We start from the raw sequence: 27,127 nt of genomic DNA, 5'->3' as shown, positions 1-27,127 counted from the left end.
TTCTTCCAATCATTCATACTCCTTTCCATGGCAAGCTTTATGTTGGGCATCACCATTGTCAATGGCTACTTCCCGTCCTCTCAGTGAAAATGGTCCAAATGCGCTGTCACCGCACGGCTAATCATCTGTCGGTTCTCGATCATGTTGGAATAGGATCCATTGATTCTTTTGCGTCTGTCACACGCCCAACACTCGCGAGTTTGAAGCTCGTCACAGTCATTCCTTTCCAGATCCTACTCAGAATACCACAGACAAGGTTTAGACTTTCCGGACCTCAGGTATGGCCGCCAATAATTCTAGCCTATACCACGAAGGTTCCAATCTTAGATTAGAAACCCAAGAGATACACATTCAAGCTTGATTGCATGTAGAACGGAAGTGGTTGTCAGGCATGCGTTCATGGGTGAGAATGATGATGAGTGTCACGGATCATCACATTCATCAAGTTGAAGAACGAGTGTATATCTTAGAGAAGAAGTAGGCGTGAATTGAATAGAAAAACAATAGTACTTTGCATTAATTTATGAGGAACAGCAGAGCTCCACACCTTAATCTATGGTGTGTAGAAACTCTACCATTGGAAATACATAAGAACAAAAGGTCTAGGCATGGCCGAATGGCCAGCCTCCCTAACGTGATCAAGAGATCAAAAGTATGATCAGGTGTAAAAACCTCTATATATCAAATACAATAGCAAAAGGTCATATTTATAGAAAACTAGTAACCTAGGATTTACAGAAATGAGTAAATGATGCAGAATCCACTTCCGGGCCCACTTGGTGTGTGCTTGGGCTGAGCATTGAAGCTTTCACGTGTAGAGACTTTTCTTGGAGTTAAACGCCAGCTTTTGTGCCAGTTTGGGCGTTTAACTCCAGCTTTTATGCCAGTTCTGGTGTTTTGACGCCAGAATTTCTATGCTGACTTTGAACGCCGGTTTGGGCCATCAAATCTTAGGCAAAGTATGAACTATTATATATTTCTGGAAATCCCAGGATGTCTACTTTCTAACGCAATTGAGAGCGCACTAATTGGGTTTCTGTAGCTCGAGAAAATCCACTTCGAGTGCAAGGAGGTCAGAATCCAACAGCATCTGCAGTCCTATTTCAGCCTCTGAATCAGATTTTTGCTCAAGTCCCTCAATTTCAGCCAGAAAATACCTGAAATCACAGAAAAATACACAAACTCATAGTAAAGTCCAGAAATGTGATTTTTATTTAAAAACTAATAAAAATATAATAAAAACTAATTAAAATATACTAAAAACATACTAAAAATAATGCCAAAAAGCATATAAATTATCCGCTCATCAGTGATTCATCTTGTGGTTGAGAGTTCTCATACATTGGAAGTGGCTCATCTTGGTAATAACATGGAGGTGGTGGTTCTTGAGGGTATTGAGGGTTGAATTGGGGTGGTTCTTCATATGGTTCATATGGTTCACAAGGTGGTTGGTATGGTGGGTGAGGATTAGGGTCATATGGAGGTGTTTGGTGGTAAGGGGCTTGTGAGTAAGGTGGTTCAAAATTATGTTGAGGAGGTGGTTCATAGGCATATGGTGGTGGTTGTTGACAATCACAATAAGGGTCACCACATCCACTAGATTGATATGCATTAGAATTGGAATTACACCCATAAGAGTCTGGAGGTTGTTGTTGCCAAGAAGGTTCTCCATAAGCTTGGGGCTCCTCCCACCTTTGATCTCCAAATCCTTGATGCATGTCCTCATTGAAGCCTCCATTCCCTACAACATAGTTTGAACCAAACTCATAGCCAAAGTGAGGATGAGAATTCATAATAGCAAATAAAAAGAAAAGCTAACAAAAACTAACAAATAAGCAAAAGGCAAACATATTCACAATATTCACAATAGCCAATAATATAACACCATTACAACTCCCCGGCAATGGTACCATTAATTTGATACAAAAATTGTTGTCGGTCTAGATTTTCTTCCTAAAGAAAGGAATTACTTAGTTGTAAGCATAGCTCCAAACCAACAAATAACTCTCACATCAAATTAAAATATGGTTTTGTCACAAGTACAAACCCCAATGAAAATTAACTGAAGTATTTAGACTCCGGGTCGTCTCACAAGGAATTGCAATGAAGTGCTCAATTATTGGCTACGAAGGAACAAAGGGGGTTTGGTTTTATATTTTTTTTGCAAGAAAATAAATGGCAAGAAAAGTAAAGAGAGCAATTAAAGAAAGCAATTAATAAAGAGAGACATTCATGGCAAGAGTTGAGATCATAGGCTTTCTATCCTAGTCATTAATCATAATAATACTTAACAAGAATTTATCTTATTTCGTCATCCCCAATGTTGGAAAAAGGTATAAGTTATCTTCCATTAGAGAAAGTCAAACAAGACTAGTTAATCTCTAATCAAAAGTCCTAATCAACTCACTAATTGAATTAGCAAGAGATTAGGGTCATTGAAAATGATATTAACTAACAGCTCTAGATCACCAATCTAAATTGGATATTAATGACTCAAAATTACCCAATTACTCTTTCCAAGCCAAGAATGCTCAAAATCTACTCTAAAGCCCAACCAAGCATTTTGTCAAATACTTGGTGGGTAATAAAGGAACGCATGGTAAATATGCAAGAATAATAAAATCTAACAACTACCAATTGCAAGGAGAGTAAATCAACAACTTAATTCATCAATGAAAGAAAAATCAACATCAAATTGCATTAAATGTAAACCAAATCCAACATGAGTTCATCATCACAAAAGAGAGCAAAGAGGGAAATTAACACTACAAACTATGAGAATAAAAGAGTAGAAGCAAGAATTCATAAAAGAAATAAGATAAAAATATGTAATTGAACCTAAATCTAGAAGAGATTAACCTAACCTAATTCTAGAGAGAAGAGGGAGCTTCTCTCTCTAGAAACTAACCTACTGATGATTGGTCTTTTGTGTGGTTTAGAATTCACAATAAATTCTCGTTGCAATATAGTTTCTAAACCAACAATAGTCCTTTCATACAAAAATTTTGTTTGTCACTAGTACAAACCCCTAAAATCTATAAACCGAAGTATTGAACCTCGGGTCGTTCTCCCTAGGAATTACAATAAAGTGCCTTGTTATTGGTTATGGAGCTATGTTTGGATTTTTGAGATATTAGACATGAAAGGTAAATGGCAATGAAAATAAACTAACAATTAGAAGGCTCTTGGCAAGGTTGTGAGAATTAGAAGTCCTATCCTAGTTATCCTCCTCAATTGTGACCACAATTATCCATTGATACCACTTAGTTAACCTCTAACCATGAAGGAAAGTCAAGTGGATGAATCAACTTGATTCCACAAGTCCTAGCCAACTCCCAAGGGAAAGACTAGCTTTAGTGGTACCCAAATCAATTAGCAACTTCTAATTATCAATCTACAAAGGAATTAGATAACTCAAGCGTCACTAATTACTCCACCTAGGCCAAGAGAAACAAAATCTACACTAAAATCCAACCAAGCATTTTATCAAATACTTAGAAGGCATTAAAGAAAAGCATAGTAAATGGATAACAACAATAGAATCTAACAACAATTATTGTAAGAAATCAATAACAACAATCAAAAGGAACACAATTATTATGAATTACCTCTAATTGAATTGAAAGAGAAGAGAAGGAACAAAAGTAGATCTACAATAAAGCATAGAAACAACATAAAGGAAATTACAACAAAATAATGGAGGAAGATGAATGTAACAACAAGAATTAAGAATCAAAAGTAGAAGAAGGCATGAATTGAAACCTAGATCTAAGAACTAATCCTAATCCTAATTCCTAATTCTAGAGAGAAGTGAGAGCTTCTCTCTCTAAAACTAACTTTCCCTCCAAAAATTAAACTCAACTAAACTAATGTGTGAAAAGTATGTTAATTCCCCTTCACTCCTTGGCTTAAATAGCATCAGAAATGAGTTGGATTGGGCCCACAAGGCTTCTAAAATCGCTGGCCACGAGTTGCTCTAAGTGAACCATATGGCAGCAACGACGCGTGCACGTACAGTGTGCGTACGCATCACCATACGTATAGCAACTATGGCAAATCTTATATCGTTTCAAAGCCCCAGATGTTAGCTTTCCAACACAACTAGAACCGCATCATTTGGACCTCTGTAGCTCAAGTTATGGTTGTTTAAGTGCGAAGAGGTCAGCTTGACAGCTTTTGCGATTCCTTCATTTCTTCATGAGTTCTCCATTTTTACATGCTTTTCCCTCATTCCCTTGATCCAATCTTTGCCTCCTAAATCTAAAGTCACTTAACAATCATATCAAGGCATCTAATGAAATCAAGGTGAATTAAATTTAGCCATTTTAAGTCCTCAAAGCATGTTTTCACTCTTAAGCACAATTAAAAGAGAAGTTATAAAATTATGCTATTTCATTGGATAAATGTGAGGAAAGGTTATCAAAATTCTCTAAATTTATCACAAGATAAACCCTACAAATGGGGTTTATCACCTACATAATGCCAAAACTACAAACAATTGCTCCCCCCTTACCCAAGCTTGAATTCTGTATGAAATAGCATCAGAAATGAGTTGGATTGGGCCTAAAATGAGCTACAAATCGCTGGCCACAATTTCACTTTAGTGAATCATGCTGCTCCATCAGCATGCATGCGTATAGTGCGCGTGCGCGCCCCTAAACGCGAATTAACTATGGCAAATTTTATATTATTTTGAAGCCCCGGATGTTAGCTTTCCAACGCAACTAAAACCGCCTCATTTGGACCTCTGTAGCTCAAGTTATGATTGATTGAGTGCGAAGAGGTCAGGCTTGACAGCTTTACGGTTCCTTCATTTCTTCATGAGTTCTCCCACTTTGCATGCCTTTCTCCTCACTTCTTCCATCCAATACTTGCCTTATGAACCTAAAATCACTCAACAAACATATCAAGACATCGAATGGGATTAAAGTGAGTTAAATTTAGCTATTTTAAGGCCTAAAGAGCATGTTTTTACACTTAAGCACAAATTCAGGGAGAATTGCAAAACCATGCTATTTCATTGAATAAATATGAGAAAAATGTGATAAAATCCCCCAAATTAAGCACAAGATAAACTACAAAATTGGGGTTTATCAATGTACCAAGTGTGGACCCACTCATGATTGTGCATCTTTGAGGTGTGGATAAATTTATTTTCATCAATAACATTATATCATTGTTTAAAACTTTAAACGTGTTTGGATTCTCAAATGATATTATTTCTTAATATGTAATATTAGGTTCAAGGTACAGGTCATGGTCCACGATGGAATTGGGAGCATCACCCTCTTACTTTGGGATAAGGAAACAACTTAACTTTGCGAAAAGAGAGCTGAACAAGTAATGGAGGATGATGTCAGTACACTTAAAGGCTTTATAGTGTTTAGAAATTGGCATTTCATTCTCATATTCATCATATAACTTATAGTTTCTATATTATAGTTTTATATAGTCATGTCATAACTTGCAGGTTATAGGTGACGATGCTTATCCACCCACCTTTGATAACATGATTGATAGGAAAGTTATATTTAAGATTAATTGCCAACATCAAATGGTTTTGATTAAATATATACTGTTATGAAAATTTGTGATAATGAGAATATCATTGAGAAGAATATGTCCCAAGAGATTGCTGAGAATACATCTACATTTGTCACTATACATTTTATAACTTATATTTAACGTGTCAAGCAGAATAAATTCTTCATTTTGGATTGTTAACTATAATACCTAAATAGAGTAATATTTTTTTTTTCAAAATAGAAAATTGGAGGTAGCAGCTCCTTGGACATGTCAAAATATATTGTTAATATTAAGTCTGATACTGATCTTTAGTTTACACTAGTAATTAAATATATGTTTATGGTTTAAAAAATAGACTAATTATCCTTATATCTATCGAGATTTTGAGAGCTTCTTAAAATAGATAACATGGTATGTATTAAGATATCTTTTTATGTAGGATGACATGGAGGAGTGTATATTAATCCTCAAATGAAAAATTCCTAGTAAGAAAACTGCCAACTTTTTAAAGACAGCCAACCAAGGTATGAATGAGAATGAGGATGAAGGATGACTGTCAACTAATAGAGGTGACAAGAAGGGTGTAAAGAGGATGAAAGCAAATATGGCTGAAGTGGAGCATTGAGTCATAAACTAGGATGTTGAACAATGTTATAAAACATTTTGTATGCCTTTTATTTTGTAATATGTGAAAAGCTAAGAACATATGCTACATTAATTACTCACTACATTGTCAAACTACAATATTTATTGGCTACATTTTATGCAATGTTATGAAAATGTTTTGTATTGCACTAAAGTAAAATTTTTGGGACTTTTAGAGAAGACATACTTTTTATACTAAATAAAATAGACAGCCAAACCATAATTTAGAGAAGTCTTCTCATGATTTGCATTAGCATATCAAAATTTATTAAGTTTATGTATATCCAATGTATCTACAACAATTTAGCATAATTATATAATGATATAAATATTGTCCTCATCAATAATTAAACCTCAGAATTCATTTGGATAAAAAACGTCATGAGCAATAGAATTTACTACAGTTAGATCTATGTTGTATAAAAAATATACAATTACAAGATCTTAAAAAATTTCATAAACGAAGTACAAGGAACATGTATGCATAAATGGTTTTACCAAGTATGAGATATTAGATGGAACATAAATTAAAGTTTAAGATAAATTAATGAGAGCATGACAAAAAGTTATCACATCGTATATATACATGTGTTACAGAGATGAGGATTTTAATTATTTTTTATACATAGAAACTTGAGTATTTTAACACTGACATATGTATATAAATGGCTCATACTATAAGGTGTTAAATAACATCATTAGGAAAGTAATGATGGTTCTATAATAATTAAATTACAATATGTGTACCAATAAACTCATAGAAAGCTTATATATGAAGTTCAACAGTATAAAGAAAATAGAACATAATTTTTAAAAGAAATTCATGAAGTTTCAAATTGATCAAGGTTTTTATTGCTGATAGTGTAAGACCGAAAACCTTTGAAAAAGGGCTATCATTAGCTAATTTCAAATTCAGTGTTTCTGTAGCTTTAATTTCAGAAATTTCTTTATTAAAGAAAATTAAAGCGAGTTTTGATTTATTGAATTTGAGATAAGTTATGATTATTATCCAATTTGATAATTATTGGATTATTTGCTATAATTATATTATAAAGTTGATAGTTGTGAAATAATAAGGATTTTTATATGATTTGGATTAAATAATTAATATTTTAAATATTAATACTGTTACTTTGAAAAATAAAGGGTTTAATTATATTATTTCTAATTATTTTGATTTGGGCATTTTATGAAAAATAATTTGTACAATTGATGATCAAATAGTATTTTTCTATATGTAATTAGTATGGGATTTAATTTGGGTTTCAATTACTATATTACCCCATAATTTTATTAAAAAATTACCTAAACTACCCCTAACCCTAAAAACCCTAACCCAGTTAACCTTTCCTTCTAACCCTACAGCCACAAAACCCTCCCCCAACAACCAGCAGCAGCAATGCTGTAATGGAAAAGGAAAACAGAGGCAAAATCAGGGATAGGGAAGAAGGGGGAAGTAGGGAAGGGAGATCCGAGAGGGGAGGAGGGCGACGCAGCCGCCGAGCCCGTCACTGTGCCGATTCGTCGTGCGAGGAGCTTGTGCCGTCGCCGATCATCCTTGCGCAGCATCAGAGGCAGAACCGCGACCTGAAGAGAGCGCGAGCCATAACCACCAATGGAGAAGGAGGAGCGAGCGCGGAGAAGGTGAAGTCGCCGCTGTCGCCGGCACCTCCAGCCCGCGTCACCGCCGAACGCGCCGTGACCTCTGCCGTCGCCAGTCTGGTTTGCTCTGCCGTCGTGCCGTTGAGGAGAAGGCCGTCCAGACACACCGAACAGGAGAGACAGAGAGATCTGAGGCTGAGCTGGGGTTCAACCACCATGCCCAGCCGTGCTTGCGTCGCCGGCGCCGCCTCGGTTGGAACTGTCGCCGTCAAAAAGGGGTTCAGGACGCCGGAGGTGTCACTGCGGGAGAAGAAAGCTGCATCTCTATGATTCTGACCCCTAGGGATGGTTCTGTGACTTCCGGGACCACCGCTGGAGCTCCGGGCTGAGCTTCTGCCACTTGAGACACTGCTGCCGTCGCCGGAAAAGTATGCCTGTAAGGGTTTCGAACTTGGTTTTTGTTTCTTGTGGGATTATGGGAGTTTTATTGTTGCGGCATGTTGGTTTCAGTCACTATCGCCGGAGTCCGGTCGCCGCTGCTGCTTGAGGTGGCTGCTGGGGCTACCGCCAAACCGGTTCAGAGGCCGTTGCTATTTTTGTTTTCGTATTACAGTAAGTATTTTACGTTTCGAAAACCTCCGCGTTAATGTCCTGTTATGTATATTAAGGTCTTTGCAGTATTAATGTGTTAGGAGTTAGAATCCAGTTTGCTTATGCCGCTTGTAGCTGTTTCTGCTTTTGAGAGAGCAAGCAGAGCCAAGGTTTTGATTGCCGGTGATTTCGGGCCGAGCAAAAAGGAGTCAGTTAACGAGTTTGGGATGTAGTTTCAACGTGTTGAGGTAGGGGCGCTTTCCAAAAACTATATTTTGTGTATTTGAATTATTACATATGGATACTGGTGCGAGATATTGTGTATTTGGTGATTGTATCTGCCTTATGTATTATTTGATTGACTCGAATGACTATGGATGTTGGTTTGGTTGAATTGTTGTGCGGCTTTGTGAAATGTAATGTCTGAAGTTTATTCTTTAAAGATTTGAGATATGAGTTTAATCCGTTGAGTATTGGTTTGAATTGATTCAATTATTTTGATGATGTGAAAGATAGAATACTCTTGAAATTCAGCCTAGGTTGCTTAAATTGATTTGGTTTTGATAAATGATTTAATGCTGAACCGATTCTTTAAAGCTTTGGAAAGGAGTTGATTCAGTTGATATTGGTGTGATTTTGAAACGGTTTTCTTGAGATATGCCAATGAGGCAACTGTTGGATTTAGCTTGATTTTGGATTCTGGACTGTTGAAAAGGATTGTGGAACGGTTTAGTGGGGACCCGAACCGGGTGGCAAAGTCCAAGTTTTAGGGGAGGTGCTGCCGAAATTTCTATAAAATCCGAGTCTTTATTGAATGTTGTCTGGAAAAATGATGAGTTAAAGACTTCTACTATTTTACTTGAATTATCAAGAAAAGAATGATTCATGCTTTTGAAATGAATTATTAAAGAGGAAATTGTGATTCAGTCTTGCTTCTTAAGAAAGGCATTGTATCTCTTTCAGAAAAAAGTTATTTAGATGAGACTTGTGTTTTAAAGCTATTTGGATGTGAAAAGGGTTTATGCCTTTGAATTTGACTTGGGGGTTTTAATTAAAGAAGTTTCAGTGACTTTGAAAGAACCTGAGTGTCTATTGACAAGTTTCATTTTGAAATGTTTTGAGAAAGGTTTTGAGTACTCTTTGAATTCTGAATTCTTGCAAGACTAAAACAATTTTTAACAGTTGAAACGTTTTAGAATTTGTCATGGGGGTTAAAGCTGGTTTTGCCTAAGTAAAGGAAACGGCTTTGAAGGAAGTAAATGATTACGTGACTCGGTTTGGCTTAGATCTTATTTTATTACTCAAATCGGAAAGCCAAGGTTTTAATGATTTAAATGAATTTGGCGAAATGAGTTTTGCTATTCTCCCCTAAGGACTTGGGACTCTGCCGAGGAACTTTTGTTACAAAAATCCCATTGTTGGATGGGTGATTTTGAATGATTCAAAAGGAATCTTTAACTTTCCATGGTTTTGGAAGTTTTGGAAAGAGGAAGCCGAGAGTGGCTTATTTCAAAAAGAAAATTTTCCTTGAGTAAAATTGGCTTATGAGCCTGAGATAATTTGAGAAATGAGATCTTTAAAGCCAAGGCTGAAAAGAGTTGAAACTTGATTTCAAAGTGAAATGAATTGAGAAAATGATTTATGGCTTAAATGCCGATTTCATGAATTTGATGATTTTGAATGTGGAAGTGCTGTTTTATTATGAGCCGGAATGGCTATGTATGATTATGAATATTGACTGGTTCTGGATTGAACCGTGAGCCGGAATGGCTATGTGTGATTATCAATATTGGCTGGTTCTGGACTGAACCATAAGCCGGATGGCTGAGATGGATGTTGATCCATGGATGAGAATGAATATATGTATATGCTGAATTATTGATAATTGTGATTTTTGCACTTCCACTATTGGAGATGAGGATTTTCCTGGGTAGTAGCAATGGCTAGCCACCATGTGCTCCAGGTTGAGACTCGAAGCTCTGTTAACCCAATGTCGTAAGTGTGGCCGGGCACTGTGAAAGGCCCGGATGAGCTCGCCCCCATAAATATTCACCAGTGAGGGTGATGGATATGGATCATGATTATGATCAAGTTTATGATGAGTATAACTCGAGTTGGGGATGCACGACAGAGGGACAGTCCAATGGTTAGCTACCAGGACTTGTCGGGTTGGCTCTATAACCGACAGATGATATCATCAGCCACTAGGGACAGGCATGCATCATATGCATTTGTGTGACATGGTTGGGTGTGCATATTATACTTGGTTTGCCTATGTGATTAATTGCTAACTGTTCTACTTGTAATAACTGTTTGTTTGTGCTTGAACTTCCTATCTGTGTTTGCATCTGGAACTCTGTTGGATTGTGGTGATTGGTTGTTGGTTGGATTGTTTGGGCCTAGGGCCGTGGTTGGAAAGAGATGAACTGACGGTTGATTTCGGTTTTGTGTTTCTGGTTTGGAATAAAATTATGAAAGGCTATTTTGGTTCCGCATAGATAAACCGTTTTGAAAGGCTTTTGAGTTTTGAGAATTGAACGGTTCTTCTTTCCGAAAAGATTTCCGACTTTACTTTCATTGTAAACCGTTGTTTTTGAAAAGAGGCATAAGACGGTTATGAATCACTGGTGCGGTTATCTTCATGTATCCTATTACAGTAATTCCCAAAAACCCTCTACTGAGAACCCTTTCGAGGATGATGTTCTCACCCCCCTACATTTTTCCCCTTTCAGGATATGGGCGCAGATGTTACGAAGAGCTTATTTAATTGTTGTTGTGATGCCCTGTATCGTTTTAGTTATGGTTTATTGTACCCTCGCCTTTATCTTGATATATTATGTAAGAGGGATAGGAAATTGTATTGGATTATGCTTGTAATAATATTTATATATATGTATGTACTCTTTATGAGTTTCTGTAAGTTGTATGGATGTACGTTGTATATCAAAAGTATTTTTGGGAGCGGTATTGCGGTTTAAAATTTCAAACAGGCTCATATTTTAATATTAATTAGTATAAGTGTCGTCGTAATATCCGAGCTATCAGAGTGGCGCAGCCGGAAGCGTTGTCTTTGGTAGTCAGGGTGTTACATTATGGTATCAGAGCAGTTCTTCCTGTAGAGCCTGAGGAATGGACTGACTATGCTTCGGTTGCATGCTCTGAGCGTTTGTCATGTATTAGGTCTTGTCGAAAGACGAGAATTAGAGCTTTATGCACATGACAGTCTATTGATTAACGCTGTTAGTCTTGCGTTGCATAATTCCTGATATTAAGTTTGGCCGGCTTAATACTAGTGAATTATGTATATGAAAGCACTGATGGGTTATCATAGATGATATACGAGTTTCGAGTAAAGCGAATCGCGGGTTTTGGGAACGCTAGAAACTATTCTCGAGGCTATTCAGTTGTGTGTATTGAATTCTGTTCGAGTCGACCTGTTCTTTCATAGCCTAACTTGAGGTTCTTGTTTGCTAATCCTTTAGAAAGGTGGTTTAATTTTTTAACTTTATTCCTCTATTCATATGCATTCTTGTTTGATCTTAATTGCATATGCTTGTTTGGAATCCTTGTTGCATCTATATTTCTCTGTTTGAGCTCTTCTTAATTCATGTGTTCTTTGATATAGCTTTGAACTTGTCTTAATGCGCTGTGCATTTTAACTCCTGGTTCCGAGTTCATTCTTAGAGAACTTGTTGATTCAGTTTTCCTCTTATTTGACAGTGATTACAGCTAATTTTGGGATTTTTATAAAAAATTGCTGTTGACTAGATATACACTTATCTATATGTGGAACTTTGAAGATTTCTTATATAGTTTAACAACTATTTATTTCTAATGTCTCGCATGTACCTTTACTGGTTTATAGAACTGCACCTACTTAAAATACAAATTGGCTTTCTAGTAACTTTACTATGGTTCCAATGCACATCTTCATTTGATTATGTATTTGGGTATTTTTTTTTCAAAATTTTGAAAAGAAAGGATTTACCACTTTTGTCTCGGTTGAGTTTCGTTTGATAAACTTTACTTAATTCATTTTGATTTGAGTTTGATTGAGCATGCTACATGGTTTGTGCCATGGTTGTTCTTTTGAAAGTGTTGGACTCATAGCTTTCTTCCTATGAATGGACTAAATTCTCTATTAAACCTTCCATCTCTATGAATGTTATACTTGACTTTGTTTTTAACTAATCTTTTACATTTTGTGAACATTACCATTGATCTTGGTTTTTCTTCTCTGGTGAATCTCATCCTTATGTGATTCAGTTTGATTCGTTTCGAATTAGTGCATCGTTATCCTCTTGTTGTCTTTACAAGAATTTTCCATCAAAGATTTATCCTTGGGAAATTACTAATGATTGAGTCGTCTTTCGTATGACTTTTGTATTCTTTTGGATCAATTGAAAGCTTGTTTGATGACTCATGCCTAGTGAATCTTGTTTGAACTACTTTGATTTAAGATCCTTTCTAGTATGGCTTGACTCCTATTTAGTACATCTTAAACTTCTTGAATGTTCTTCTGAGATGGTGATTTCAAGAACACTTTTGGAGTCTTGTTTTGAATTTCATAAAGCAGAATGAATTCTCTTTGAAGTTCCAAATCGAACTTATTTTTCAGTTGCTTGGTTATAATTGAAACCATTGTTCAATTTTTGACGAAGTTAATTTAAAAGTTGGCATGCGCTATTTTAAATGAAATTTTGGAAAGCTTCCTTGTTTAGTGGAAATCGGGTCGTTTGTAACGCACCACTTATTTCCTTTACCAAATTGTAAGCAAATTTTTACTTCGGAGTTTCTTTTCTAAAAAGAGTTTAACTTCCTCTTTCGTACTTGCTATGAATGTTATACACGCTTGTTTGAATATGAACTTTGAGGATTTTTGAACAAGCATTTGATTACTTTCGAGTTTTTATGAACTGCTTTTGGTTAAGTTGTGCATCTAATTATCTTTCTAAAATATTTGAGGAAATATTTTAGCTCTTAGCCAAAGTTGTGTACATCTTGTTTTTAGAACTCTATATAATATACTTCAACATGAATTTGCATTAAGGCAAAGCCACAGTTATGCTTTTGTTACTCTTTTGAGGAATGGTTGTTGCTTAACTTTTCTTTTAGACTGCGAAGTGATTTTCCGCAAGTTTTCGACTCTTTTAACGAACAGAGTATTTGGAAGTATTTTTAATTATGCTCTTGAGTTCTGTGAGCTTTGTCTTGGGTCTGAGATATTCTTTTCTATAAACCTCATACTTCTTCGACTCAGCTTGAGTTTGTTTCAAACTGATGCACTGGTTTTCTTCTTATTGATTCAATTGAATTTCTTTGATCTAAGGGTTATTTTTGGAGCCGTTAATCGATTTATTTCTAGCAAACTTCTTTGCTTGAGCACCCTTGTTTATCTGGAATTGGATACATTCTCTCAAATCTATGAGTACTATCTTTGACATTTGACTCTCCTTTCTAGAATCTTGTATCCTTCTGAGTAGACTCGAGAATTGTTTTGATATCACATGCGACTTGTAGACATAGTAACGTGATGCGTTGGTTCTTTAAGACGTGATATCTATATATGGAAGTCGAAGCGGTAGGTGTACAACGTTATGAGATGTGGGCGTTTTGTTCCTTGCGAACGGATTTGTGGTTGTCAGGCTTATGATCGAATATGGGGATTGTAAAGTGCTTGATGGAGTTGGAAAGTTGAAACTTTGAGGTTGATATGAGATTAGTGTGCGGATGTTAAGCACGTCATTTTAACCCCATCCTATTTTATAGCCTTTGATGCTTTGCCCTACTATCACATGATTGACCCATGTTATCTTTTGCATTGAGCCTACCTTGTAACGTTTGCTTTGTAATCACACTCCTACCTTTGCACCCTTATGCATATGACAATCAAAGTATTTGAAAATCGTATATATGTTTATATGATGAGATATTTTTGCTTCTTCCTTAAATGTGTTCAAGGGTGAACTGTTATAAAATTTCTTTCGTTTTGCATCAATTTTCGAGGGCGAAAATTTTTATAAGGTGGGTAGAATGTAAGACCCAAAACCTTTGAAAAAGGGCTATCATTAGCTAATTTCAAATTCAGTGTTTCTGTAGCTTTAATTTCAGAAATTTCTTTATTAAAGAAAATTAAAGCAAGTTTTGATTTATTAAATTTGAGATAAGTTATGATTATTATCCAATTTGATAATTATTGGATTATTTGCTATAATTATATTATAAAGTTGATAGTTGTGAAATAATAAGGATTTGTATATGATTAGGATTAAATAATTAATATTTTAAATATTAATACTGTTACTTTGAAAAATAAAGGGTTTAATTATATTATTTCTAATTATTTTGATTTGGGCATTTTATGGAAAATAATTTGTACAATTGATGATTAAATAGTATTTTTCTATATGTAATTAGTATGGGATTTAATTTGGGTTTCAATTACTATATTACCCCATAATTTTATTAAAAAATTACCTAAACTACCCCTAACTCTAAAAACCCTAACCTAGTTAACCTTTCCTTCTAACCCTACAGCCACAAAACCCTCCCCCAACAACCAGCAGCAGCAACGCTGCAATGGAAAAGGAAAACAGAGGCAAAATCAGGGATAGGGGAAGAAGGGGGAAGTAGGGAAGGGAGATCCGAGAGGGGAGGAGGGCGACGCAGCCGCCGAGCCCGTCACTGTGCCGATTCGTCGCGCGAGGAGCTCGTGCCGTCGCCGATCATCCTTGCGCAGCATCAGAGGCAGAACCGCGACCTGAAGAGAGCGCGAGCCATAACCACCAATGGAGAAGGAGGAGCGAGCGCGGAGAAGGTGAAGTCGTCGCTGTCGCCGGCACCTCCAGCCCGCATCACCGCCGAACGCGCCGTGACCTCTGCCGTCGCCAGTCTGGTTTGCTCTGCCGTCGTGCCATTGAGGAGAAGGCCGTCCAGACACACCGAACAGAAGAGACAGAGAGATCTGAGGCTGAGCTGGGGTTCAACCACCATGCCCAGCCGTGCTTGCGTCGCCGGCGCCGCCTCGGTTGGAACTGTCGCCGTCAAAAAGGGGTTCAGGACGCCGGAGGTGTCACTGCGGGAGAAGAAAGCTGCATCTCTATGATTCTGACCCCTAGGGATGGTTCTGTGACTTCCGGGACCACCGCTGGAGCTCCGGTCTGAGCTTCTGCCACTTGAGACACTGCTGCCGTCGCCGGAAAAGTATGCCTGTAAGGGTTTCGAACTTGGTTTTCGTTTCTTGTGGGATTATGGGAGTTTTATTGTCGCGGCATGTTGGTTTCAGTCACTATCGCCGGAGTCCGGTCGCCGCTGCTGCTTGAGGTGGCTGCAGGGGCTACCGCCAAACCGGTTCAGAGGCCGTTGCTATTTTTGTTTTTGTATTACAGTAAGTATTTTACGTTTCGAAAACCTCCGCGTTAATGTCCTGTTATGTGTATTAAGGTCTTTGCGGTATTAATGTGTTAGGAGTTAGAATCCGGTTTGCTTATGCCGCTTGTAGCTGTTTCTGCTTTTGAGAGAGCAAGCAGAGCCAAGGTTTTGATTGCCGGTGATTTCGGGCCGAGCAAAAAGGAGTCAGTTAACGAGTTTGGGATGTAGTTTCAACGTGTTGAGGTAGGGGCGCTTTCCAAAAACTATATTTTGTGTATTTGAATTATTACATATGGATACTGGTGCGAGATATTGTGTATTTGGTGATTGTATCTGCCTTATGTATTATTTGATTGACTCGAATGACTATGGATGTTGGTTTGGTTGAATTGTTGTGCGGCTTTGTGAAATGTAATGTCTGAAGTTGATTCTTTAAAGATTTGAGATATGAGTTTAATCCGTTGAGGATTGGTTTGAATTGATTCAATTATTTTGATGATGTGAAAGATAGAATACTCTTGAAATTCAGCCTAGGTTGCTTAAATTGATTTGGTTTTGATAAATGATTTAATGCTGAACCGATTCTTTAAAGCTTTGGAAAGGAGTTGATTCAGTTGATATTGGTGTGATTTTGAAACGGTTTTCTTGAGATATGCCAATGAGGCGACTGTTGGATTTAGCTTGATTTTGAATTGATTTTGGATTCTGGACTGTTGAAAAGGATTGTGGAACGGTTTAGTGGGGACCCGAACCGGGTGGCAAAGTCCAAGTTTTAGGGGAGGTGCTGCCGAAATTTCTATAAAATCCGAGTCTTTATTGAATGTTGTCTGGAAAAATGATGAGTTAAAGACTTCTACTATTTTACTTGAATTATCAAGAAAAGAATGATTCATGCTTTTGAAATGAATTATTAAAGAGGAAATTGTGATTCAGTCTTGCTTCTTAAGAAAGGCATTGTATCTCTTTCAGAAAAAAGTTATTTAGATGAGACTTGTGTTTTAAAGCTGTTTGGATGTGAAAAGGGTTTATGCCTTTGAATTTGACTTGGGGGTTTTAATTAAAGAAGTTTCAGTGACTTTGAAAGAACCTGAGTGTCTATTGACAAGTTTCATTTTGAAATGTTTTGAGAAAGGTTTTGAGTACTCTTTGAATTCTGAATTCTTGTAAGACTAAAACAATTTTTAACAGTTGAAACGTTTTAAAATTTGTCATGGGGGTTAAAGCTGGTTTTGCCTAAGTAAAGAAAACGGCTTTGAAGGAAGTAAATGATTACGTGACTCGGTTTGGCTTAGATCTTATTTTATTACTCAAATCGGAAAGCCAAGGTTTTAATGATTTTAAATGAATTTGGCGAAATGAGTTATGCTATTCTCCCCTAAGGACTTGGGACTCTGCCGAGGAACTTTTGTTACAAAAATCCCATTGTTGGATGGGTGATTTTGAATGATTCAAAAGGAATCTTTAACTTTCCATGGTTTTGGAAGTTTTGGAAAGAGGAAGCCGAGAGTGGCTTATTTCAAAAAGGAAATTTTCCTTGAGTAAAATTGGCTTATGAGCCTGAGATAATTTGAGAAATGAGATCTTTAAAGCCAAGGCTGAAAAGAGTTGAAACTTGATTTCAAAGTGAAATGAATTGAGAAAATGATTTATGGCTTAAATGCCGATTTCATGAATTTGATGATTTTGAATGTGGAAGTGCTGTTTTATTATGAGCCGGAATGGCTATGTATGATTATGAATATTGACTGGTTCTGGATTGAACCGTGAGCCGGAATGGCTGTGTGTGATTATCAATATTGGCTGGTTCTGGACTGAACCGTAAGCCGGATGGCTGAGATGGATGTTGATCCATGGATGAGAATGAATACATGTATATGCTGAATTATTGATAATTGTGATTTTTGCACTTCCACTATTGGAGATGAGGGTTTTCCTGGGTAGTAGCAATGGCTAGCCACCATGTGCTCCAGGTTGAGACTCGAAGCTCTGTTAACCCAATGTCATAAGTGTGGCCGGGCACTGTGAAAGGCCCGGATGAGCTCGCCCCCATAAATATTCACCAGTCAGGGTGATGGATATGGATCATGATTATGATCAAGTTTATGATGAGTATAACTCGAGTTGGGGATGCATGACAGAGGACAGTCCAATGGTTAGCTACCAGGACTTGTCGGGTTGGCTCTATAACCGACAGATGATATCATCAGCCACTAGGGACAGGCATGCATCATATGCATTTGTGTGACATTGGTTGGGTGTGCATATTATACTTGGTTTGCCTATGTGATTAATTGCTAACTGTTCTACTTGTAATAACTGTTTGTTTGTGCTTGAACTTCCTATCTGTGTTTGCATCTGGAACTCTGTTGGATTGTGGTGATTGGTTGTTGGTTGGATTGTTTGGGCCTAGGGCCGTGGTTGGAAAGAGATGAACTTACGGTTGATTTCGGTTTTGTGTTTCTGGTTTGGAATAAAATTATGAAAGGCTATTTTGGTTCTGCATAGATAAACCGTTTTGAAAGGCTTTTGAGTTTTGAGAATTGAACGGTTCTTCTTTCCGAAAAGATTTCCGACTTTACTTTCATTGTAAACCGTTGTTTTTGCAAAGAGGCATAAGACGGTTATGAATCACTGGTGCGGTTATCTTCATGTATCTTATTACAGTAATTCCCAAAAACCCTCTACTGAGAACCCTTTCGAGGATGATGTTCTCACCCCCCTACATTTTTCCCCTTTCAGGATATGGGCGCAGATGTTACGAAGAGCTTATTTAATTGTTGTTGTGATGCCCTGTATCGTTTTAGTTATGGTTTATTGTACCCTCGCCTTTATCTTGATATATTCTGTAAGAGGGATAGGAAATTGTATTGGATTATGCTTGTAATAATATTTATATATATGTATGTACTCTTTATGAGTTTCTGTAAGTTGTATGGATGTACGTTGTATATCAAAAGTATTTTTGGGAGCGGTATTGCGGTTTAAAATTTCAAACAGGCTCATATTTTAATATTAATTAGTATAAGTATCGTCGTAATATCCGAGCTATCAGAGTGGCGCAGCCGGAAGCGTTGTCTTTGGTAGTCAGGGTGTTACAGATAGTATAAAGAAATAAACAAATATTTTACACCAAAATAAATTTTCAGCTGTTGTGGCCAAGACATGCAAAAAATAAAGATACATGATTTACTCATTATGATATAATAAAATCAAATAAAAATACTCTTTAGATCTATTACATTTGTTTATCTATATGTGTATAATAAATCCACTTTGAATCACCTTTTCGTTTGACAAATTTTATTTTAAAATATGGTAAGTATTAAAATACTCCTATCCTAATTTTGTCTCATCAAACAAATTAAAATGAATACTGATATGGACTTAGATTTTAATTTATGATTTAAAATTAATAAAGAATGACTTTCACATATTAGTTGTTTCCGTTATGATGGAAAGACATTTTGACACGCTAAATCGATGGGATAAGTTTTTACGTGAAAATGAAGAAATAATTTATATTAACCAAACTGTAACTATACTTTTTTGTATTATTTAAACAACTCAAATTTTAAGCTAACAAAGTAGATGGAAAATAGATTAGACATTAAACAAGAATCAATTTTTATTGTTATGATAGTCTATAATATTAGTTAAGTCCACAAAAATATCCATTGGACATGTACCCTTGTCATCCCAAACATTTTACGTCACATCTAACGTAAAAAAGTGTACCAATTTTGGTCTAACTTATTCTTCGAAAAAGTATAGATATTTTTCATTGCACACACGCACGCACGCACGCACAAGTGATATGGATTTGATAGCTTCAATTCTTAAGTAACGATTTCATTCATTTGACATTGAATTTAAAAAAAAATTGAAAGCGCACACACAGTCTCTCCATTAGTTATGACAAGTTTAATTTTAATAAAATCTAAAAAAAATTCCAAAATACCAATCTTTTTTAGATTAATAATATTGTTTCAATTTTTTACACTTATCTTTATCAGTGATAAAAGATAATCACTTTCTTAACAATAGTGTTTCTTTATAATATGAAAAGCCATTTTAGTTTACCAAACTAATGAATGTAGTGGATATTTATTAGTGACAAAAAGTTGAAAAAGAACTTTTCTGAGGACACATTAAACAATCCAAATCTTATGCTAACAATGGAAAGTGAAATATTTTCGGCAAGACATCACCAATTTAAAATTCATTCATTGTATTAGTCAATATGCCATTTTCATATTTAAGTTGTATATGGAGTAGACTAATGATAAATAGTGGTATGTATTTAACCCTAAACAAAATAACTTTTTGGATCATGCAAATAAAATTTCAAAGTTGAGGATGTGCAAAAAATTTCAAAGTTGAGGATGTGCAAAAAATTTCAAAGTTGAGGATGTGCCATTATATAATAAAACAATAGAAGGTTATTGTCTATTATATAATCTCATACCTAATTTTAGAGTATAAATAGTTAAAGGAAAAGTATGTGGAACCAAAAGGGGATCAGCCAAAAAATAAACAAAACCATATTTTGCTTAATTAATTTAATTTTATTTAATTTTCAATTTTTGTTATTAATTGCCGTATTCAACCAAATCACTCCTTGACTTTCAAAAAACCATAAACCTATCCTAGGATCACGGAACACCTCATCAAAGCGGTTTCAAAATTCAGCTTCCTTTGGTCAAACCCCAATCATCTTTCTTTTCCATTTGGTGGCGCAATTCATCGTTTCTCACTGACGGCGCCGAATAGAACTTCCCATCGCGGCGGCTACGGTGCCAACCTCATCAAGTCAAACTTCCATGGCCTTTTCACCCACTGAAGAAGGATCAATTACTACATTCACCAATCCAACACTAGGCGATGAACAATTTAATATGGATGAATCAGACATTCAAGAACAAGTAGGGTGCAAAGTATGTTTCATAAGCTTCTCATTGTTTGTTTTAAATTTTGTAACAACGTGGTATTTGAAGCACCCTTATTCATGCATTTTTGAATTTTTTTTACTTCAAAAACTAAATCGGTTTGGAGAATTCTGGCTCATTTATATATTGAGCTGAGCAAAAAATAACTGCTAAACACTTACCCATCATGTGTGAATCATTAGAATTACTATCATTAAAGTATGCTTGACTCCCATATGTTGTGATGCAATTTTCTTTGATGGTTTTTATATGACTCAGTAAATATATAGTAAGGAATGTTCATAACTTGACAAATGCCTTTTTCTGGTTTCTTTAATTGTAGTTCGACGAAATTACCAATGTCGTTGTGACTAGAAAGGATGAGCTGGACGATGGAGGCCAGGTTTGAATGTGCTACCTAGATGTTTCTAGTTCATGCTAATAAGATGTTTCTTAAGCGACATTGGACTTTTCACTATGTTAATTTTGTATTATTGATTAAGAAAGATCATGTCCAGTTTCTTAATGGTATGTATGCATTGGCAAGGTTTTTATGAGATGAGAATATGCTTTGATTTCACACTTCACTTACTTCGTAAGGGTAGGATATTCCAACTCAGCACATGCCTTCAATTCTAGTATAACTCTATTAGTGCTTTATGATTCCTCAAATATTATTAGACCATATAATGACAGAGGATGAAAAAAGTAGATTGATGATTGTACACTTCCATAATGTATAAGATATGACTTATAGATTTATTATGATAGTATTTTACTGAAATTTTTCCCATGTTATTATATAAAGGTGTTTTGTGATTTGTAAACCTATCAACTCATTTTGGTTTTTTTTTTAATTCAAAAAGCTCATTTATTTGAGATATTATTATAGTATCCTAAGATTTTCTATTAAACACTTACTGTGTTAGGGCTAGTTTAATTCGTATCTAATTGTCTGTATTGACGTTACAGTTGCCGGATCATAGTGGCATAGGTGAAGAGGAAATTCCAGTCGTGGGAATGAGTTTTGGTTCATTGCCTCTCGCACAGAAATTTTATGCAAACTATGCAAAGAAAGTTGGGTTTGTTACTAAAATCAGGAACACAAATTTTGACAAGACACGGAAGGAATCAAAGATACCGGTTAATCAATCTATTTACTACACGCGTGAAGGCTATCGAGAGTCTAGGGTGAACGCAGCAACTCGAGCAAATAGAATTACAGCCACGAGATGCAAAGCAAGGATGTATGTCGTGCTGGACAATGAGAATGAATGTTGGGTTGTGTCTAGATTAGAACTGAGGCATTCTCACCCTTGTTCGGCTGAGAAAGCTGTCCACTATCATGAGTACCGGGAGCTTACCATGCATGCTAAGTGCGTCATTACGGATAACGACGAGGCTGTAATAAGACCCAACAAGACGTATCTAGCACTGGCAAACGAGGTTGGTGGGTCCGCAAACCTGGGCTTTTCAGAAAAGGATGTCAGAAATTACATCACACGCAATCTCCGATGCTCCGATGACAACGAGGACTTCCAGGGGATGATGAATTATTTTGTTCGAATGAAGGAGATCAATCCCAACTTCTTCTATGCAATAGATGTTGACGATGCTAATAAGTTTAGGAGCGCACTTTGGGTAGATGCAAGGTGCAGGGCTTCGTATGAATATTACGGAGATGTGGTGTCGTTTGACACCACATACAGAAGAAACAGGTCTGTATATGTATTTGTAAATATCAAGAGCAGTTATTTCTGGATTTTCTAGTGTTGCCTCACAGTTGTCGTTGCTCTTTTCACAGGCATGGTTTGCCGTTTGCATCCTTTGTAGGTGTAAACCACCATGGGAAGTCTACTCTTCTTGGCTGTGCTTTACTTGGGAGAGAGGAGATCCCTAGTTTTGAGTGGGTGTTCACGCATTGGGTGAGATGCGTCGGATCTGCACCAAGGGGGATTATCACTGACCAGTGCAAGGCGATGACTGGAGCTATTAGGAATGTCCTACCTGACACTGTCCACCGATGGTGCATCTGGCACATAATGAAAAAATCACAATTCAAGCTTGGTGGATATGCTAGGTACGGAGAACTGCATGCAGTGATGAATCACATTGTGTGGAATTCTCCTTCGACTGAATCATTCGAGTCTGATTGGGCTGGTTTCATCAAACAATTCAAGTTAGGCCAAAACAGATGGTTAGCAGGTAGGTGATTTGTGATTTCTAGTTGCTTGAAATAGATTGTTAAAATAAATCCCTTCTGTTGGTTTCTAGTTGTCTATTTATTCACATCATGTGATTTGTGCCATCTTTTTTCCGTTCATATTGTTTTTATAATAAATGTAGCTGATTTTTTCATCTCTGGCGACAGTGGATGTTCCTTTCAGTATATAAAGAGATGTTTTTTCTATCAGTGTGTCTGGATGTTCCTAACCATTTGTTTCGTTTGGGCAGACCTTTACGCGAATCGACGGAAGTGGGTTCCAATATTTTTCAAGAGTGAATTTTGGGCAGGCATGAGGAGTACACAGCGTAGTGAAAGTATGCACGCATTTTATGGTGGATACCTGCATTGCAAGAGTGTGTTGGTTCAGTTCGTCCATGAATACGACAATGTCCTCGGAACCAAAGAGCAAAAGGAGCTGGAAGATGATGCTGCAGACTCGAAAGGTTTTATCCCATGTATAGGGAGCACGGGCATTGAGAGACAGTTTCAGCAGGAATACACCAGTAGTATGTTCAGGATTCTTCAACTGGAGGTAAGAAAAAAAACCGATTGCGTGGTTCGGTCAATTGAAAAAAAAGGAGATACAATTTCTATTACGGTGGACGAGCAGAAGTTTTTCTGGGGGAAGCCAGTCTACCATACTTTTAGGGTCGACTTTGACCCTTTGAGTCAAAAGGGTCAGTGCGAGTGCAACAAGTTTGAATCCGCTGGTATATTGTGTTGCCACACCCTTACGGTCTGGTCATACTACAGAGTTGACATAGTACCGAGCTGCTACGTTCTTCCTCGATGGAGTAAGAATGTCATCCGCAAGCACACTTATGTCAAGAGTAGCCATGACGTGGCTCGGAGTGACGAAAGCAACAACTTGTTCAGGCATCTGTGTTCAGAGTTCTATAACGTTGCGCAGGAGTTTGTTGCTTGTGATGAGGAAGCAGCCATCTTGCGAGTTGCCCTTTGGGATGCAAAGTCTAAGCTGATTGATTATCGTGCCAGCATGCGTTCCAATACTGCTGCTGCGTCTCAGAATACCGTGCCCACACAGAGCACGGGCGGTGCGGTTGTACATGACATTCAGGGACCCTCAAGAGTCAAGACCAAAGGACGGCCTAAGGGTAAGAGACTTGGAGCAGAGTTGGACAAGTCAATTAAGAAATCAATGCAAAAAAGGAATAGGAAATCACACCCGGTATGTGTTATCTGCGGCTTATATTTTAAATTTTTATATATCAACGGTGTTCTTGATTAATGTATGTTGTTCTATTTGCGTTGTGCATCTTGTAGGATGAGGTTCACCTTCCGTCAGATAATGATCATCATGGATCCCTTAATAAAAGATGTGAGGATTCTACTATGTGGAACTCATCAGAAGGTGGCGGATTCATGCACCTGTTGAATTCCTTTAGGCATATATAGATAGGTTTCTTGGTTTGAGTTAGGTGTCATTCTTTACATACAACTCTAATAAACTATTCCCTTTTCTGTTTTGTCACCAATGGTTATCATGTTTTATTGTAATCTTTTCAATGAAACAAAAGAGAAGACAATAAAAATCACGATTGATAAATGGTTTAAATCTACCATGAAAACGGACCAAGAGAATTTAAATCAAAAAAAATAACAAAACGCATTGATATCGCAGTGCGGTGCACGTAGTCGCTAATGTGTAACGCACGAAACAAAGAAATCATATACAAAACCATCCAATTTACAATGAGAAGAAACATCCGAATCCCTACCAAAGACACCATCCACTTAAAATCCTACCTACTGTAGCTTGATCACGACCTAAGTCCGTGCAATGCGCTAATTACCAGCAACTTCGCAATTCCACCAATAGAAAACAATGACAAAAACGATAAAGAACACCTCCAATTAGTTAACACCACTCGAGTTAATGAACAGAAGAGTCACTTAAGCATAGACATGACCAAAAGGGTTATAAACACTGATCAGAGTTCACTCAATATTATCAATGTGCAATGACTTGTTTAATAAACTAGTGAAATCACTAACTTGTAAAAACATTGCTTGAGAATCCTGAAATAACTAATATACGAAACCTGCTGACGATTATCTAACAAAACATGAGCCACTCACTCATCAACGAAATACTTACAACTTCAAATGCCTCAAACATGACAAAACATAAAACAAATCTAGAACCATCCAATTTACAATGAGAAGAAACATCTAAATCCCTACCAAAGACACCATCCACTTAATATCACACCTACTGTGGCCTGGTCACGACCGAAGTCCGTGCAATGCGTTAATTTCCAGCAACTTCAGAATTCTAGCATTAAATAAAAAATGATTAAAAAAATAAAGAACACCTCCATTTAGTTAACACCACGAGAGTAAATGGACAGCATTGCCACTTAAGCATAGACATGACCAAAAGGGTTATATACACTGATCAGAGTTCACTCAATATTATCAATGTGCAATGACTTGCTTAATGAATTAGTGACATGACTAACTTGGAAAAAACAAATATTGTGAGCCCTAAAATAACTGATATATGAAACCTGCAAACGAGTATCTAACAAAATATGAGCCACTCACTCATCAACGAAATACTAACAAGTTCAAAAGCCTTAAACATGACAAAACAGAAAACAAATCCAGAACCATCCAATTTACAATGAGAAGAAACATCCGAGTCCCTACTATAGACACCATCCACTCAGAGGTTTACGATTCATTGTCACCCTCAACTTGAGAAAATCACCAATATGAAATGATAAACCTGCAGCAAAACAGTAATTATCAGGCTCACAAGAAACTAGATTAAGACGGAAAATGCCATATTAAGAAGCATAACTCTACCACAAGCAAAGCATAGATGTAATACCGCAGGTGCCTATATTGAAGTTTTCCTACCTAATAAAAAATTCTACTTCCGTTGTCTTCCCCCCTTTCTCGGCTTTCTTGTGGGTAACCCCGCACGCTTCAGCATGCTCTTCGTGCTCGGTGCTGTGAAAGGTGATCTCACAGCCTTAGACTTTTTCCTAGGCTGGTTTCGGCGCACATGATTGCTTTCCAATGCCTGCAGCGCCTTGCCAATTTCTGAATTATGAGAACCCAGCACTATGTCCAGAATGATCTCCTTCCTAAACTCATGTACAATGTCCTGCATGGCATTTTCGTGTTGGAGGGTAATTTCAAACACGAGAAAGTAATTGACTATAAATATTTTCAACCTAATTATTATGACATATTTAAATTCACCTGGTCCCAATGCTGCAATGGCTTATCCAAACACCAAAACTGCATGAATTTGATGACGAATACACCACAATCACAGCTACATGCACAAACACAGAATATTATTTCCAACCATGATATCATTATCAAGTGAAGTGCTATTAAGAATATTGTTATTAGAGAATATTTAACTGACCCGTTATCTTGTTGTGGGACGCTAGCATAGAAACGCGGTAGGCCGTTCTCCGTGTGCTCATATGCGGGCATAGAAACTTTTGCCATGTCTTCAATGAGTCTCCCCTGGAGATCAGCCACACGTTAAAAATCATACAGTTTCAATTACCAAGTCTAACGCCAAACTAATTTGTTGAAGTATACATACCGCATAAGCATGTAATTTTACTCTTTCATTGTTAGGCACTCCTGTATTCATACTATCCAGCACCCACAGTCGTTTCTGAGCAATCTCAAAGGCATACAGCCACCAATGACGATCGATACAGACTGGTGCAAACCACTACGATGGAAACAGAAATATATATTTTCATGATCAAGTAAGTTACCAAATAGATATAGATGCGAAATTTCTAAAACATTTAACGTGTTGCAATACATCTATTGTAAAGAAATCCAATGACACATCAATTAAGCACATGCAAATTCAAGTGACTGAGACACGAAAACCAAAAATTGTATTCAGAACCATCTATTTGACAATTAAGGGGAACACACTATTGCCTATCACAAGGAACATCCAAGTAATAAACACCAGGTTGTAAGTAATTAAACAAATGCATCAACCTTCAAGAGTTAAATAATACAAGAAGTATACAGTTTTTTTCATGTAGCGAAGTAACTTACCCATTTTTGCATGGAAGCTGCTATCTTGTCAAAAATCATCGAATCATCACCAAAGTGAGGACCCAGCCCCACATAACTAACGGTGGGATCCTCCCTGAAGGAAGCCAAGTTCCTCTTCTGCAACATGGTTTCCTGTTAAAAAAGCACTATTTAGGTCCATATCTCAAAT

The 27,127-nt window shown here is 36.8% G+C and overlaps 1 protein-coding gene across 1 annotated transcript; it reads left to right on the top strand.

Annotated features, from left to right (window-relative positions):
- Positions 1–20,555: 20,555 nt before the first annotated feature.
- Positions 20,556–24,303, top strand: LOC112730161 (protein FAR1-RELATED SEQUENCE 6-like). Its single transcript, XM_025780263.1, has 6 exons — positions 20,556–20,669; positions 21,004–21,063; positions 21,633–22,378; positions 22,465–22,865; positions 23,115–24,076; positions 24,172–24,303. Exons 1-6 carry the CDS (start codon positions 20,556–20,558, stop codon positions 24,301–24,303), a joined length of 2,415 nt encoding a protein of 804 aa, XP_025636048.1.
- Positions 24,304–27,127: the final 2,824 nt, after the last annotated feature.

Source organism: Arachis hypogaea, chromosome 12, assembly GCF_003086295.3.
Source record: "Arachis hypogaea cultivar Tifrunner chromosome 12, arahy.Tifrunner.gnm2.J5K5, whole genome shotgun sequence".
Lineage (NCBI taxonomy): Eukaryota > Viridiplantae > Streptophyta > Magnoliopsida > Fabales > Fabaceae > Arachis > Arachis hypogaea.
Note: the sequence above shows the minus strand (reverse complement) of the source record. Positions and strands in the feature narration are given on the sequence as shown.